This window comes from Mus musculus, chromosome 5 (assembly GCF_000001635.26).
Source record: "Mus musculus strain C57BL/6J chromosome 5, GRCm38.p6 C57BL/6J".
NCBI lineage: Eukaryota > Metazoa > Chordata > Mammalia > Rodentia > Muridae > Mus > Mus musculus.
Genome location: NC_000071.6, coordinates 104,922,467 through 104,940,359, shown reverse-complemented (window position 1 = coordinate 104,940,359; position 17,893 = coordinate 104,922,467). Strand labels below are relative to the sequence as shown.

General features: G+C 44.0%; 1 protein-coding gene, 1 non-coding gene and 1 pseudogene across 3 annotated transcripts in view; 2 read left to right on the top strand and 1 right to left on the bottom strand.

The window, feature by feature from the left end:
* Abcg3 (ATP binding cassette subfamily G member 3) overlaps positions 1-5,303 on the top strand; it is a 47,755-nt gene extending 42,452 nt beyond the window's left edge. The window contains exons 14-16 of one of the 2 annotated variants that reach the window (NM_030239.2): positions 1,129-1,218; positions 2,092-2,177; positions 4,257-5,303. In NM_030239.2, coding sequence (NP_084515.2) covers positions 1,129-1,218; positions 2,092-2,177; positions 4,257-4,410 — 330 coding nt within the window. In that variant the 3' untranslated portion in view covers positions 4,411-5,303. Of the gene's footprint in view, positions 1-1,128; positions 1,219-2,091; positions 2,178-3,741 lie in introns of both variants that reach the window. The other variant, XM_017320905.1, reaches the window with a different exon arrangement.
* Positions 3,603-3,709, bottom strand: Gm24097. The gene has a single exon (XR_003956042.1). It is a non-coding gene; the product is annotated as a U6 spliceosomal RNA (small nuclear RNA).
* A 104-nt stretch (positions 5,304-5,407) lies between the features above and the next one.
* Gm29716 overlaps positions 5,408-17,893 on the top strand; it is a 52,392-nt pseudogene continuing 39,906 nt past the window's right edge.

The window sequence follows — 17,893 nt, the reverse complement described above, 5'->3', positions numbered from 1 at the left end:
TTCCTTTCTCTGTGATAACTCCAACCTGTGTCAAGTTGACACACAAAACCATCCAGTACAGCTGTATTTTAATTGAATCCCAAATTACTCCTAGTCAGGAATAGAGAGTCAACACTCTTATAAGTAATAAGTTTTATTGATCGTTGGAAGTAGAAGTGGGTGTCTGTTGTTTAGTGTTTATCCTAGTGAGGGTTTCTACTACTGTGAGGAAACAATATCCCCAAATATCTTAGAGAAGAAAGGCTTTGAGCTTATAGTTCTACTTGTTCATCAGCAAAGGAGGTCAGGGAAGAAACTCATGTTTGGCAGGAACATGGAGGCAGGGGCTGATATAGAGGCAATGGAGGGGTGCTGCTTATGGGATTGCTCCCTATGGCTTGCTCAGCCTACTTGCTTATAGAAACCAGGACCACTGCCTAGGGATGGTACTACCTGCTATGGGCTGGGCCCTAACCTTTTAATCACTAATAAAAAATATCCCACTGAGTTGAGTATGGGTGATTTTATAGAGGCATTTTCTTAATTGAGGTTCCCTCCATTCCAGTGAATTTAGTTTGTGTCAAGTGGACAAAAAATGAGCCAAGAAAGCATTCTTTCAGTATGTGTTCCTAGATGGCACTACTTTTATTTGTATAGTAACTACACTTGGCCTGTCATATTGTCAGAGATTCAACCAATCATATATTAACAACATATGAAACCAGTAATGTTTTTGTTCTGAATATCGCCACTCCCTGAATTACACAATATAAACTATGTAGCTAAATAAATTAGATATCATAAGGAATCTGGAATGATTGTAAGTATGTAGCATGGATGTATTTACAGCTTAAAGGATGTGTGTAGATTGCATGCCATCTTAAAGATAACAAAAGCATCAATATGATTTGGTTTCTGCAGAGTGGGGTGACAGTTCCTTCTTTCAAGAACCACAAAGAACCTTGGCATTGACAAGAGTAAAGACTTTGGTTTAGAGTTAACTGAAAGAATGTTTTGAAAGATCTGATCTGAAGTAGAAGGTCAGGAGTAGAAATGGTCAGAAGGATATAGGGGTCTTGAAGAGGGAGGAGCTTGCCTAGAATTCTTAGTTATTGGACTGGCACTAACTTGTAATTCTGCTCTTTGTAGTTTTTTTCAGGTCTATCACTATATTCTGGAAGCTTCCTGCCTAAGCTCTCATGGATTCAGTACTTTAGCATTCCTCATTATGGATTTAGGGTAAGCTGGCCTTTCTGTCTCTGTACTTGGGTTCTCTGATTGTAGTAACTGAAATGAATCCTTCCCAGGTCTTTTCATTAGCTATAATCTCTAACCAGCTGCTGCCCAGAAATGTCCTTCCAGGAGCAAAAGATGAACAATCTCTTGTTAGTTTTACTTAGCCTATGGTCAGTAAGTTGCCTGTGCTTTTCCCCTGTCATGTGTTATTTGAGAGAATTTAAGGGTGAGAGAAAGCTCAGAGTAAAGGGGAAAGTTAGATGATGTGATGAAAAACGAACAAACCACAGTGTTTCTGCCCAATGAAGAATTGATGACAGGATCAGAGACTATGATATATGGTTCATATCAGGAAATTAACAGAAACAGAAACCATGTAATACCCACAGTCGTATTGGCCTCACAAGCTTTCTCTGCAGCAGACTGTGCCTTAATATACTTTTACTTCCATAATTACTGCTGGTTTTGATTAAAACAGGCAAGAAAACATTGTTATTATGCCTCAATAGTATTGCTTTAATTTTTAGCTTTTATGGGGTTGCAAAACTAGAGTGCAAAGAAGGAGAATGTGTGGGCTAATTTAGTTAGAGATTTCACATTTTAGTCAATGGGAAACATCATTATTTCAATCTTAAGCCTCCAGAATCTGGGGCAGTCCAGGCAGGGACACTGGTGTGCTGAGAAGACTGTGAACTTGGTAGGGATGTGTGTGTGTGTGTGTGTGTGTGTGTGTGTGTGTGTGTGTGTGTATTTGTATGTGTATTTGTATGTATATATGTGGTAAAGATTGAACTTGAAGATACAGCTGTGTTTATTCTTTGGAAACTATGGAAATATAAAACTATTGGCCTTTCCCTGTTCCTACTTGCGTTACAGGCTCTGCTGCATAATGAATTCCTGGGACAAAACTTTTGTCCAGAACACAACACAGAAGAAGTCAGTAGATGCCATAACTATGTTATGTAAGCTTGAGTTCTGTGTCACAATGGGGCATAGAATGTTAGTAGACTGAGAGGGACCTGACCGTCCAGGGTTAACATTCTGTCTTTTGCCAGTTCCCTGAGTCTCTCCCTGTGCACCAGAGAACATGTATCTTGACCCTACTTCTTCATGGGGTAGAGAATGTGTAGAAATGGGGTTCTTAGGGCATCTTAGAAAAGAGTTTTGGTGATTTGATAGTGGATTTGGGTTGCTTGTTTCAGAATATATGAGTTTGACATAAGCTGCTTTGGTAAGTTAGCAAAGCCGTATGGATTCTAAATTTATAGGGTATGAAACCTATGAGCTGACCCTGATAATGTCAGGGCAGCAAGGGTGAGCTTTGTCTGCCTGCATTCACGGTCCTCCCTCTGCCACACACTCTGGAAGACTTCAAGAAACAAAAGGCCAGTTTTTTTGTTTGTTTGTTTTGTTTTTTTGGTGTGTGTGTAAAATGTCCTATCAAAGAATATCCACTTAAGTGAAAGAAACAAATATTTCAGCATACTGAGAAAAATCTCTTTTTTGCTAATACTATTAAAATACAAACATATTTTTAATAAAATTAAACTTTTGAAGTTAGATTACCTTCATTTTCTGATTTTTCTCATGATTTGATTTTGATATAAAAATGAAAGAAGAATCTTCTCATATCTCTCATGGATATTCAAAATAATACTAAATAATAGCAATTCAAATTTGTGTTTTGAATTTGATGATAAGAATAGCTATTTGGAGAGAGACCTTATTTCTCACATCTGCTTTCCCATGGTGTGGCCTGGCCTCTTTCTAATACAGCTTCCTTACCAGTTTCTGGTCAGGAGGACATGGATGGGAAAGGGAAAGCAGAGGAGACCATCCACAGACTTCCTTATCACAGATTGTCCTCTCAAGAGCAAGAAATCTGCTCTTTCAGTGGATTTGTGACCTGCTACATCCTAAGAAATACAAAGGAATGGAGAGTCCCAGGGATGGAGAGGCAAGGGCAGCAATTGTAGCTGAGACAGAATTCTTTGCAGCAGCTCCTTTCCTAACCAGTGTAAGGCCCACTGAATGCAGCTGGGCTCCCACTGGTACCACAGGTTCAGTTTGTCACCAGTGCTGCTGGGGACATCCTGTAGCTGAGCAGCTGTGGTTGTCACTTCAGGCTTAGTACAGGAATAGACTCCCAGCTGAAACTTTTTTTTTTTTTTGGAGTATTGTTGGCTTTATTTTTTCTATTAGATATTTTCTTTATTTACATTTCAAATGTTATCCCCTTTCCTAGTTTCCCCTCCAAAAATCACCTATCCCCTTCCTTCTCCCCCTGCTCCCCAACACACCCAGTCCCATTCCTTGTCCTGGCATTCCCCTATGTTGGGGTGTAGCGCCTTCCCAGGACCAAGGGCCTCTCTTCCCATTGATGACCAAAAAATATAGAATGCTTCATGAATTTGCGTGTCATTCTTGCACAGTGGCCATGCTAATCTTCTCTGTATCATTCCAATTTTACTATATGTGCTGTTGAAGCGAGCACTAGCTGAAACTCTTAATTTCCTTTGGTTCCAGGTCTAGAATTCTATGCATCTGTTCTTGTGCATGACTGTCTCCTGGGTCAGGAAAATGCTGACAGAGCTTAGATCTCTTTGGAATGCTTGTGTCATTAGGAAGCTGGAGTTTTCTGCTTTGGGAGTAACAACAATACTTGAAACATGCTTTTGCCTGTTGAAGAGAGCAGCATTATAGATTCAGAAAGGAATGACACCGTGAAGTCTACAGAGTTGGATCATAGTGTGACTCTGTAAACTCCCCAAGTTTATTAGGCCTTCATCCTGTATGCTTTTAAGTGGATATGGCAGCTACACTTCTCTGGATAGTTTTTGAAATTAACAATGGTGACTGCCTCACATAGATTCAGATGATTGGCATAATACATAACAAAATTGTAAGCACATCATGACTACTGTGATTCAGATAAAAGGGAGAAATTTTTAATGATATGTTGAGATTATAAGTTTTTAAGGGAAGCAACAGTGAATCTACTAAATAACTTTGACATTACCTTTGTGTATGTTGAATTACAGATGTACTGGTGAAGAATTCTTGATGATCCAGGGCATTGATCTCTCATCGTGGGGCTTCTGGGAGAATCACCTGGCTTTAGTTTGTACAATGATTATCCTCTTAACAATTACCTATGTGCAGTTATTACAGGTTAAGAATATTAGAAATTTTTAGTTCCTGGGGGAGGAATTTTCTACAGTTGTTTAAATAGATGTGATTCCAAACAATCCTCTGAACATTAATAATTATACTCGTGGACAAATGCCACTGAGAGGATCCCTCTTCTGTGAACTGTGTGAATGCAGAGACTTATGGCTGCTCACAGTACAAGGCTAAGGAACACGCAAATGTTTATCTCCAACAGAACACCTATAGCAAACCCTCTATAGCTTAGAGCATTGTGGAATATGGGAGAAAGAGTGCAAGAGCCAGATGATGAAAAGAAGGAATGGAAATGCAGTATTGTGGTCATGAACAGACATAGCAACCGTGGTCTGTGTCCCAACTCCACAGCTTAACTGCATAAGACTGGATCCCTCATCAGCACAGGAAGGAACAGAGGGGACCTCAATGATCCCATCCACCATTCTGCTCAGCTATTGGCTACTGGAGAGAGGCAGTCATTGATTCACATTTACACTCACATTTGAGCCTACAGGAATCCAGTGGAAAGTCTGAAACCCTTCATCACACAGACAGCCCTGTTTAAACCCTGGGGGGGTGGTCACATGATAATACCAAAGTTGTGAAGGTGAGAAAGACACTTGTAAAGAGGAGTATGTCAAGGGAGTGTAAGGGAGATGAGAGAGGTGGGACAGAGGGGGAAATGGCTGAAATGAACTATATATGTATATGGAATTGTCAATTTTTAAATAAAAATTACAAATATACAAAAATTGTAAAAAATAATAAACATTGTCATTTGTCTTATACTGTAAATCAGCAATAAATATATGTTTAAGAAATCACAAAATAATAAGTAAAAGGGTCTAAGCCCTAAACGTCTACAGAGATACTTGCTCATCCCTTGTGTTTCTGTAGTGCATAAAATAAAAACTTCAACAACCAAGACAATATGTCTCCTGTAGAATTCAGCAACTCTATCAAAAACATAAAAACTGATCTATAGGAAGATGCAATTGGGGACCATTGAACATTAATGTATTAGTGTTCAATGACATAAGTAAATGAGGTCTTCTGGGTCTTGGTGTCAAGTCATGTACACTAACTGATAGCTTTGGCAATAATCTGTGATGCTTGTGGGAATCCATAGAGTCCCCTGTGACAAATGTCTCAACATAATGTAATAAATTCCTAGCACTGTAGATGACAGACATCTTAATTGGTAATTAATTGGCTGGCTTATTGTGCCCTTGTATCATCCATTATATGGTGACTCTATTTAAATTCCTTTCATAAATGTATAAAATGTAGGATAGCACTATGGTATGTAGCAGGAATGGTGGGCCACAAAAGCATCTCCTGCAGGAGGACCTAATTGAAGACTGCCTGAGAGAACAAGGATTGCTGGTTCAGACAAAGCCAGCCAATCAGGAGATGCCTTTTAGAAGAGGTGCATCCTTTGTCTGGCCTCGCCCCTCATCATGAACTGCATTTCCCATCCCTGAGCAGTCTTGGCTTCCCTGAAGCCCAGCACCAGCTAGGCAGCAGAAAGGGAAAGCAGACTCAATGTATTCAGAGGTTAGGTGCCCAAGGAGGCTGTAACCAGCGGAAGTACAGATAGGACTGACAGATGCACTGGCCAATCAGAGCCTTCATACGGGTGTGCCAGTCAGAAGAGGAGGTGGGTTCTTCCTGGGATCCCGTTGTGGAGCCCATGCACTCGAGCGGATTTAAGTGTTCTGGTGAGCTGTGCTTTCACCTCAATTGCTCAGTACTGAGGGAAGCCTAAACAAGCTCTGAAATTGCAGCATGGCCAGCATATGCTCACTGCCCACAAAGGTGAGGAGCGGGAGTCTTTGTGCTGGGTCCTACTCGGGGCTGGGCAGGAACCAGCAGCTTGCTGCAGCCATTATACATTGTCCTGGACATCAAAAAGGATACGATGCTGTGACAAGGGGAAATAACATGGCTGATGTTAAAGCTAAACAGGCTGCACTCGGCCCTAAGATACTGCCCTTCAGGACTCAACAGATAGAACCTCTCCAGAAAGTTGCTCTGCCAGAACTGGAACTGTGCAGCCAGAGTTTTGAGTATACCCCTGTAGATATGAAACTAATGGACAATTTAGGGTTTACTGCAGAAAATTCACAGGGCCAACGAGCAGCCAATAATGGTAAAATAATATTACCACAAAAAGAAGGGAAAAGATTTATTGAAAATATACATCTGCTGTCCCACCTGGGAGCCAAACACCTGCAAACACTGGTTAAAGCATCTACTTTTTATGTTTTAAGACTCTCTGATGTTGCAGAAGCAGTAGTTAAGAACTGTGTACTGTGTGCCATGACTAATGCAGGACATTCCAGATATCCTCCAGGGAGAAGACTACGAGGAGATCGCCCTGGAGCCTATTGGGAAGTAGATTTTACTGAAGGAAAGTCAGCTAAGTATTGTAATAAATATCTTTTAGTTTTTATAGATACCTTTTCAGGATGGGTGGAGGCCTACCCAACAAAAAAAGAAACTGCCAATGCTGTGGTTAAGAAAATCCTAGAAGAAAAGTTTCCACGGTTTGGATTACCTAAGGTAATAGGGTGTGACAATGGACCCACCTTTGTTGCCCAGGTAAGTCAGGGACTAGCCATCCAACTGGGGATTGATTGGAAATTACATTGTGTTTATAGACCCCAGAGTTCAGGCTAGGTAGAAAGGGAAAAAAAAAAAAAAAAAAAAAACTTGACTAAATTGACCTTAGAGACCAGTGGGAATAACTGGACAGCCCTCCTTCCCTTTGCCTTGTTCCACGTAAGGAACACACTGGGAACATTTAAGCTCACTCCATATGAAATCCTGTACGGGGGTGGGGGGGTGGGGGGGGCTCCGGGGCTCCCCTGCTCACTGAAGTGGGGAGAGTGTTAGATCCTTTAAAATTTAACCCTGGTCCTGCATTGTTTACACGCATGAAAGCCCTAGAAGTGGTCAGAAACACCGCCTGAGAGCAGCTCAAGTAGGCCTATGAACCAAGAGATTTAATGGTACCACACCAGCTCCAGGTGGGAGATGCAGTTCTCATCTGACGACATCGAGCTGAAAATCTAAAACCTTGTTAGAAAGGCCCTTGCATCGTGCTGCTGACCACCCCTACTGCTGTCAAAGTAGAAGGCATCTCTGCTTAGAGTCATGCCTCTCACGTAAAGCGAGCTCCTGAAGGATAAATCCGTTTGGGTGGCCACCCTCATTTCTACTCTGATAGACCCTCTAATAATTTTGCTGTTACTGCTGACCTGTGGCCCAATAGTTCTTAATAAATTGGTGCTGTCCAGCTGTTAGTACTAAGACAACAATACCAGTCTCTGCAGAACCTTAAAGAAGAGATTGCAGTTTAGTTCTAAGATTAGAACTAGTAACTAGAAGAAGTGGGGAATGAAAGATCCTGACAGAATGTAAAAGGTCACAGAAGCCCTGAAATTGGCAAGATAGATGTCACTGTTAGCAGAACTAGCTTCACTGATTTAGAAAAATAGAGGCGCACAATGCTCTGGCCACTCCTTGAACCTGTGTGTCTGCCAATGTTTTGACCGTTCCTTGAACCCATGTGTGTGCCCACTGAAAAAGCCCATTGCCAGGTAGATGTTTGTGATATTGGTTGCTGAGAAAAAGTCAGAAAATCTCCCCGGAAACCACAGCCCGGCCAATCTGGAGTTGCTACACCTGCACCAGACTCTTTCCTTGTATCCCTCCCATACCCATTTCTTGAGAATAGACATTGTTTAGATCTGGAAATCCTCTAACTCTCCCCCTTCTTCTCCCCCCCCCCAGGGCCTATAAAAACTGGGACCTCTTTCCCCTCAAGGTCGGCTCCTCTACCCCAGCGTGGGATATGAGTTGTCCCCAGAGCTCTGGCTTTCCCCGAATAAAGCCTCATGTAGTTTACATCAAGCTTGGTCTATCATGAGTTCTTGGGTGTCCGCTATTGTCCTGAGGCCTGAGCGAGGGGCTCCTCTCAGAGTCTTTCAGGCCCACTTATTCATCCTTTGAACAGCTTGGGAAAAGACCATGTAGCAGATGGTGATTTTCAGTTTTCCCCTAGGGTATGATCTGACTCTAAGCTGCTGTGGAGATGTCACTCAACTCAGGAGTCTGTTCTAATTTCAGATTCAGGCCTTGCTTGTGGCCTGTAGAGACTATACTATTCATAAGACTTCATATTTTTGGTATGCCTGGTTTTGTCAGAGTCAGATTGTATGGTGAGTGCTTTTTATAAGTCCATGAAGTCAGCTTCATCTGTTAGAAATATGGATACAGTTATGGAGTAGTCTCTGACTCTAAATATAGGCTTAACACTTTGATTTCCAGCACTCTTGAAATGTGCAATATTTTTGAATCTATGGACTCAAATAAAAATTTAGGTGGAATTCAAATGTTTGTTTCCCAGGAAGACTACAAATGTATACATCAAGTCTACATCTATTGTAAGTCTACATCTAGTCTATGTCTATTTATTGTATATGTGCATATTTATAGATAGTATCAGCATAAACATATGGGCACCTTTCAGAGCCCAGAGCTGCCTGTGTCTTATGAGAGAGGATTACAAATCTATGAAATGCAGTTCTCAGTGACTCAGGAGCATTGGGTTGAGGGTGAAAGACAATTGAATGTGTACATATAAATAAATGGGAAAAGAGTCTGTGATTCCTCCCACTTTTTTCTCCTGTGTAATTGTGATGAGTAATGGGGGAAGAATATGGATAAATAACAGTACTTATGTCCCCTGGGATATATGGTGGAATTTCAAAAGGAGTACACAATAGATTGTGATGTTAAACTGTGTCCTGGAGGTCTCTTGAAATTCTGTGTAATAGACTGGCCTTTGTGTGGACTGAGATGACCCAAACCACAGCTTTCCCTAAGGCTGTTGCTCCTGTTGCTTGACAGCCTGTCCACTTCAGTTTCTCTGTTGGCTTTTGCTCAAGGGAGTTGTTCACCTCTTAAATTTCATATGCATCTGCAACAATTACAGTCTTCACCTAAGAAATTGAAACTAAGTCAACATTGAAAAACATTTGTGAGCTTTCATTCCCTAGTGTGGTCTTGAGCATGAGCAGCAACTTGGGCGGCTTCTGCAGGGGATCCTCCTCCAGCCCCTATCTTGTTCCAGGAAGTTGGCAGCCATCCATGGCTTAGTACCCAGCAGCAAGGAGCCTTCCACCACCTTGAGGCTGTATGACTTGCGCATACATAACCATTTTTTATTTTTTTATTTTTTATGGTTTTTCAAGACAGGGTTTCTCTGTATAGCTCTGACTGCCCTGGAACTCACTTTGTAGACCAGGTTGGCCTCAAACTCAGAAATCCGCCTGCCTCTGCCTCCTGAGTGCTGGGATTAAAGGCATGCACCACCATGCCCAGCTTGTACATACATAACCAAAGCTTGCCTTCACCTTAAAGCACTTTTTGTTTCACCATGAAGTTGGATATGATCCTTTTATATTTTTATATTTTATTTCTTAAAATGTTAAAGAAAATTCATTTAATTACTTAAGTCTCTTAAAAATGAAACTTCATACTATGGCTCAAGACTTGCCATCTTTAAAGGGTTACTAAACAAAGCTAAGCCCTGGATTACCAACAAGCCTGTTGCTTCTACTGCCAAGTCTGAACGTGACATCCCCAAATTTAGCACACACTCGGAACTTCTTCCACTGTGAGACAGAAGCCTGCAGAGCACTTCATGGGCGTTGTTATTGTCTACAATAAGCCTTAGACAGACAATGAGGAAGTTGCGATCACCGATTTCTTTCATTGGCATAAGAAAATGCAAACTCTGGTTATTAAAATGAATAATTAGTAAGTATATCTTCATTCTGTGGCTACAGATCCTCATACAATTGCTTATTTGATTATAACGTGCTAAGATATGGGCACTAATAAAATAGAATCTCAATTTCTAAGAACATACCCTTGTAGCTGCTTGTATTCTTATGTTCATTTTGATCCCCAAAACTGCTCACAAAAGTTTCCATATGTACGATGCTCAGGGATGCTCCAGGTTGATTCTGACTGGTAAGTAAAGATGCTGACAACCAAGGGCTGTGCAGGGCAGGAAGAGGAGTTTTATGATTCACAGACTTGGGAGAGATAAGAAGGAAGAGATGGAGATTTGGCATGTGCTGGGGGAGGGTCAGGAGATACCACCCATGAGAAGGTGAGGAATAGAGAGCATAGCCAACATGTAGGAGACAGAGGATAGTGGCCCTGAAAGGGCTGCCTGACTGTGTGAAGGACAGCAAAGTTGGAATATAGAATTTGGTAAGCAATAACTTAGGAAGATCAAAGGGAGATGGATTGACAATATAGCGGACAGGAAATGGCCCTGCCATTGAGTTGTTTTAGGCATATAAAATATAACTGCTGTGTGTGTGTGTGTGTGTGTGTGTGTATTTCATTAAGGAAAGTAGTGAAAGATCCCCGAGGGGAGTCCCTCTTCAGGGAGGCGCGCACCCAGTAGGACACTCAGACCTTACTCGTTGTAACAACACGAGGCTTTTAATGGCACACACACACACAAACAACAAAAGAGCGCTCAAGCCAGCATGCTGGGGTCGAAACTCATGCACGGCACAGGGGACAGGGGAGTTTGATCCCGGCCCAAACTTCTTACAGGCTTATAAAGGCAAAAACAACAAACCAAAAAGGGAGGGAGCCGAAGGAATTTGCGCAGTTACACATGATTGGCTTATTTAAATGTCGGCAAGGTGATTACAAGTTAACAGGGCAGTATATGCTAGTTAAGGTGTAGGGGGGCACAAAGGCTTGGACTTCTCGAGGTCAGCAGGACACCTGGTCAGTGTATGATTTATGGTGGGCTATAGGGAGGCGCCACCTGGGAGGCGCCATCCTGCCAGGTGGCCATTTGGTCCTGATAGCCCTGGCTAGTTCCTGCACTTTCTTTTTTATCTTTTATGGCCGGATATTCTTAGCTACAGGGTGGATCTGGCTGTACCTGGATCCGCCTGGGTCTATTCTTCAGCCCTGAATTTCTTGAGCTTAGATACCACAATGTTATAAGACCCAAAATTATAAGTTTTCTCTTCATTCCCCACTTCTTTTTGTGGATAGCTCTAATCTTAGAGTGATCTTTCTTCTTCTTGTTGAAGAGTCTGATATTGCTGTCTGAGGACCATGATTTGTATGGTGTTTATTCTATCTTTAACAAAAGCAGCCAGCTTATTTAAAATACATGGCCCAAAAGTAAGCAGGAGGAAAAGGATAATCAGAGGGCCTGCCAGGGTGGATATAAGTGTAGTAAACCAGGGAGACCTGTTAAACCAATTTTCGTACCATCCTTGATATGCTTCTCTTTCTTTGTTTCGTTTTTCTAACCTTTCTCTGAGCTTAGCCATGGAGTCCCTGATAACACCAGAATGGTCTACATAAAAACAGCACTCTTCTTTTAGTGCAGCACAGAGTCCACCCTCTTTAAGAAAAAGAAGATCTAGCCCCCTCCTGTTCTGTAGCACTACCTCTGATAACGAGGTCAAAGATTCTTCGAGTTTGGTGATGGACTGCTCTAGCGCTCCTAGGTCTGCATCCATAGCGGTGCGCAATTCATGAAAATAGTGGGGAGCCTGTATCAAGGCAGTTGTGCCTGTGCCGACCCCAGCTGCTACTCCTAGACCTAAAAGGACTGCTAAGGTCATGGTAATAGGTTCCCTTTTATAGCGGGTCCGGTGGTCGAATTCATCGACAAAAGAGCTGTCATCATGATACAGGAGCCTCGGAACAAGCTGAACTAAAACACAATAATCTTTAGAAGTATCAAAAACAGAAGTAAATACACAGGGAGTGAGTCCAGTGTTACAGGCCCATACTGTGTCTAAGGGAGGGACCAAGTACTGACCTCTATTATTGGAAGACTGGAAATGATGAGTCTGATTACAGAGGTACCGTTTGTCATGTGGGACTTGTCCCAAGCAAAGTCCATTTCCCGAGACAGCTGCTAAAGTTAGTTTTCTGTTTTCTCTCCAAGGGCACTGAGAATGGTCCTCAGCCTTATTGTATGTCCTGACTTGAGCAATTCCCTCATAATATGGGGGATTGGAGGCATAACACAGCCAACAAGACTGAGTGATGTTGGGATTGGTACGATTGAGTACCAAAAAAGCCCCCTGTACCAGGCTGAACAGTCGGTTTTCAGTATCTGGGGGAGTAGTGGACGATGTAGGTTTCAGGTCTGAGGAAGGGGTATAGACTTCTGTTGGAATAGCTGGACCAACTAGGGTAGGTCTGGGGAGGGTAGGTCTGGGGAGGGTAGGTCTGGGGAGGGTAGGTCTGGGAAGGGGCATTGGAGGTTTTTTAACAAGGACGGGGTTAGGTCCTACTGACTGGGTTGGGGGACTCTTTATCTTTAGCCGGATCTTAAATGTGAATCCAGGGTCCGTCCCTGTCACATAAAACCTCAGGCCCCACTGTCTTCCCTTTATCCAATCTTTTTTTGTCTCTTTTCCTTTTTGAGTAAAAGTGATGTTTAAGGAATCATGGCCCTTATTTCGTCTGGATACTATAATAAGATCTCAGTTAGAAGAAGGGTGCCAATGAGTGGTGCCAGTGGTTTCACATCCCCACTGACTACAAAAGAAGCCCTCTGTCCCCCCACACCGGTGAGCCTCTTTTTTATTTTCCCTGTCTCTGGGACAGACATAAAAGGGCTCCTGGCGGAGTCTCCTCTGTTTGGACCTACTACTACAGCCTGGTATATCTGCAACGTACTGTCCTTGGGAACTTAACCCCTGGTGATATGACCACTTTTGATAGATTACCTCATCTTGGGGCACCGTTTCATGTGACTCTTCAGGGATATCCCAAGCGTCTAATCCAGCTATTAGGGCACAGATTTCAGGGAACAGAGGGGGCCATCATGTATAAGGGGGGGGCACCTTTGAAGTACTCTACACAGTATCTCCGGCTTGGGAGATGACCTCCCATGTCAGAGTCATAGGAGCGTGGGGATTATTACCCAAGGTTGGGGCTACGGCGAAGGCACAGTTTAAGAGGATTATCAGTAGTGGCCACCGTCCAATTTTCTCCGCAGTCGTCTTCATCTTGGTTGGGTGCCTTTTTTATGTGGGAAGCGTGGATCCAGGCGGCGATCCCGTCTACCTTTATGGCTGTGGGGGTGGTCAGTAGCACTAAGTAAGGTCCCTTCCACCGGGGCTCAAGCGTGCCAGCTCGATGTCGTCGGACCAGGACCGAGTCCCCGACTTGGAACCCGTGGGGCACTGCAGTGGTCCCCAGTGTGTAGGCTTCTTTGATCTGGTCCCAGATCTGTGTTCTGACAACTTTTGCCTTTAAATGGGTAAACAGAGCAGAGGGTGAGGAAGAGTCAGCACTGGGATCTAATATCCCGCCAGACTCAGTCAAGGGGGGTGGTCCCCCATGTAGAATTTCATAAGGGGTAAGGCCGAAATGCCCAGGTGTGTTTTGGACCCTAAGGAGTGCGAAGGGAAGGAGGGTCACCCAGTCTTTACCGCCGGTCTCAATAGCTAATTTAGTTAGGGATTCTTTTAGAGTCCTGTTCATTCTTTCTACCAGAGTTCAGAGTCCTGAACTCTGGGGTCTATAAGCACAATGTAACTTCCAATTAGTCCCCAGTTGTGTGGCCAATTCATGACTTACCTGGGCAACAAATGCAGGCCCATTATCTGAGCCAATTACCCTGGGGATCTCAAACCGGGGTAGGATCTCTTCAAGGATCTTCTTGGTCACCACCTGAGCAGTTTCAGACTTGGTGGGGAAGGCTTCTACCCATCCTGAGAAGGTGTCTATGAAAACTAGTAAATATTTATTACCATATTTTCCTGGTTTGATCTCAGTAAAGTCTATTTCCCAGTAAACTCCGGGTCTATTCCCCTGTTGTCGTTTTCCTTGTTCATTAAAGGGGTGTGCAGCATTAGTTAGGGCACACATTTTGCAGGATTTAGTTACTTGTTCGGCTATGGGACGCAGCCCGAGCACATAATAGTTTGAGGACTGGATTAAATCACACAATTTCTTTGTCCCCAGATGTGTCAGGTGATGGATGCGTTTTACATACGCCTTTCCATCTCTATAGGGCAAAATAATTTTTCCTTCTTTTGTTACTGCAATCCCATGGTAGCTAAATCTCTTGGACTTCCCTTGTTCTTCAAGATCTTCAATCATCTCATAATCTTGAGAGTATATTCAAAACTGATCTCTGGGGTTCCTTTTGGTTCTTCTATAGTCTCTAGAGGCAGCACAGGGATGCCTTGTGCCACCTGTTTGGCTGCCCAATCTGCCATCTGATTTCCCTGGGCTACAGGACCTTGTCCCTTTTGATGGCCAGGGCAGTGGACCATTGCCACTTTCTTGGGCATGTGTATAGCCTCTAGGAGGGCCAAGATTTCTTCTTTATTTTTGATGTCCTTGCCTGCCGAAGTAAGTAGCCCCCTTTGTCTATAGATGGCCCCATGAATGTGGGCCATGGCGAAAGTATAGCGGCTGTCAGTGTAAATGTTGATCGCCTTACCTTCTGCCAGGTGCAGAGCTTGAGTTAGCGCCAGGAGCTCAGCCTTATGAGCCGAAGTTTCTTCTGGAAGGCTACTTGCCCAAATTACCTGTTTTCCGTCCACCACTGCCGCTCCTGCTCTTCTTTTACCCTCCACCACAAAGCTGCTACCATCTGTGTACCAGTCAGGCACGCCTGGCCAAGGTTGATCAGTCAGATCTTTTCTCGTTCCAGTTTCTTCAGCCTGGATATCAGCACATTGATGTACCGGGGTGGAGTCATCCGTCAGGGGGAGGAGGGTGGCAGGATTGAGGATGGCAGGTGGGGCAAAAGTCACTCGGTCATTTAGCAACAGGCTCTGGTAGTGGGTCATCCAGGCATTAGTCATCTAATGGTCAGGGGGCTGTCGTACAATACTCTCTAACACATGAGGAGCAATTACAGTCCCATGCTGACCTAGAGTAAGCTTGTCAGCGTCTTTAACAAGTAGGGCTACTGTGGCGATGGCTTTTAAGCAAGAAGGCCATCCGCTGGCAACTAGGTCCAATTTTTTTGACAGGTAGGCTACTGGCTGCTTCCAAGGCCCCAGAGTCTGAGTCAGAACTCCGCGGGCTACCCTAGCCCACTCATCAACATATAGGGTGAAAGGCTTAGTCAAATCTGGCAGGGCCAAAGCCGGAGCTGCAAGCAGAGCAGCCTTTATACTGTTAAAGGCTTTTTGGTGTTCCTCTGTCCAGGTGAATGGGACTTTTTCTTTAGTGAGTGGGTATAGAGGGGCTGCCAACGTCGCGAACCCCAGTATCCAGAGTCTGCAAAAGCCCACCGTTCCCAGAAACTCACATACTTGTCTCGGAATGGTGGGGGTTGGGATCTGCATCACGGTCTTCTTTTGAGCTTCGGTGAGCCACCACTTTCCTTTTCGGAGGGTGTATCCTAGGTAGGTCACCTCCATACGGCATAGCTGAGCTTTCTTAGCAGATACCCGGTACCCCAACTCACCTAGTTCATTTAGAAGCTTTTTTGTTCCATCGAGGCACAGTTCCTGGGTTGAAGCTGCAAGGAGTAAGTCATCTACGTACTCCAGGAGAGAAATTTGGGGGTTCTGTGCCCTGAAGGGCGCAAGGTCGCGGTGAAGCGCTTCATCAAAAAGAGTGGGTGAATTTTTGAACCCCTGTGGCAGCCTAGTCCAGGTTAGCTGACCAGTATATCTTCCTTCAGGGTCTCGCCACTCAAAAGCGAACAGAGGTTGACTGTTCGGGTGTAATCTGAGACAGAAAAAGGCATCTTTTAAATCTAGGACGGTGTACCAGGATTGCTCAGGTGGTAAGGAACTCAGCAAGTTGTAAGGGTTGGGCACGGTTGGGTGAATATCCTGTACCCACTTATTGATTTCTCTTAAGTCCTGGACAGGCCGATAGTCATTTGTCCCAGGTTTATGCACAGGCAGGAGCGGGGTTTCCAAGGGGACTGGCACGGGACCAATATACCCTCTTGTAGCAGTCTCTGGATATGTGGTCGAATGCCTTCTTTAGCCCCTTGGCTCATGGGGTACTGCCTGACTGAAACGGGTGTGGCAGCTGCTTTTAGCTCGACTACGACAGGTGGCACTTGCCTAGCTAATCTCATCCCAGCCTGCTCTGCCCAAACCTCTGGAAAAGCTGTCAACCATTCTTTAGAGGATAATGTCCCAGATTTCTGTTCATGGAGGCGTTATTCTTCTTCTAAATTTAAAACTAAGCATGCCACTGGATTCTTATTCCATAAGACCTCAGGTCCGTCAGAAGTAAACTGGACTTGTGCTTTCAATTTTGTCAAAAGGTCCCGGCCTAGCAGGGGCGCCGGGCACTCAGGTATCACAAGAAAAGAATGAGTCACTTTATTTTTTCCTACTTCTAAAATCCTTTTGGTTGTCCAGGGATAAAGCTTGCTGCCAGTGGCTCCCATAACTAACGTTTTCTTTGATCTTAATTGTCCTAAAGGTTCAGTTAAGACTGAATGTTCAGTTCCTGTGTCTATTAGTAAATTAACGGGGGTCCCCTCTACAGAGAGAGTTACCCTAGGCTCGGGGAGGGGGACCGAGCCTCGACTTCCCTAGTTTTCTTCAAGGGCCAATACTTTGTGGCCCCTCTGCTTCTTCTTTGGGCAGTCTCTGGCCCAATGTCCTTTTTCCTTGCAGTATGCGCATTGGTCCTTCTCAAGTGGCGGTCTCTGTACTCCTGGGGGTCTTCTTGCCCTGTTGCCCAGGTACTCTAACTGTCCCTTCTCTGACCTTTCTTCACCTACCACTGCAGCCAAAATCTTAGTTAAATTCCTTTCCTGCCAGCGTTCACGCTGGTTTTCTCTTTCTTCTGCCTCTTTCTTTTCTCTCTCTTGCTTTTCTTCCTCAGTCTCTCTCTTGTGATACACTTTCTCAGCTTCTTTTACTAGATCCTGCAAAGTATTATCTTAGAGCCCCTCTAACCTCTGTAACTTTCTTCTAATATCAGAGGCAGATTGACCAATGAAAGCCATTGCAACAGTTGCCTTCTGTCCCTCTGAAGAGGGATCAAACGGAGTATATCTCCTATAAGCCTCCATAGTCGTTCTAAGAAAACGGAGGACGGCTCCATTGAACCCTGAAGGACTTCTCTTACCTTGGCCAAATTAGTGGGTTGCCGTGCGGCCCCCTTTATCCCCGAGACTAGAGTCCAGCGGTAGACTGTGAGTTGCTCCCTACCTTCCGCAGTATTGAAGTCCCAGGCAGGACAGGCCAAGGGGAAAGCTTCATCTATAAGGTTGGGGAGATTAGTGGGATTTCCATCTGTTCCTAGGACATTTCTTCTGGCCTCTAGCAGGATCCTCTCTCTCTCTTCAGTTGTAAAGAGCACCTGTAAAAGTTGCTGGCAGTCATCTCAAGTGGGCTGGTGGGAGAACATTAGAGACTCAAGGAGACTTAAGCCTGGGGGGTTTTCTGTAAAAGAAGGATGATTAGACTTCCAGTTATACATATCAGCCGATGAAAATGGC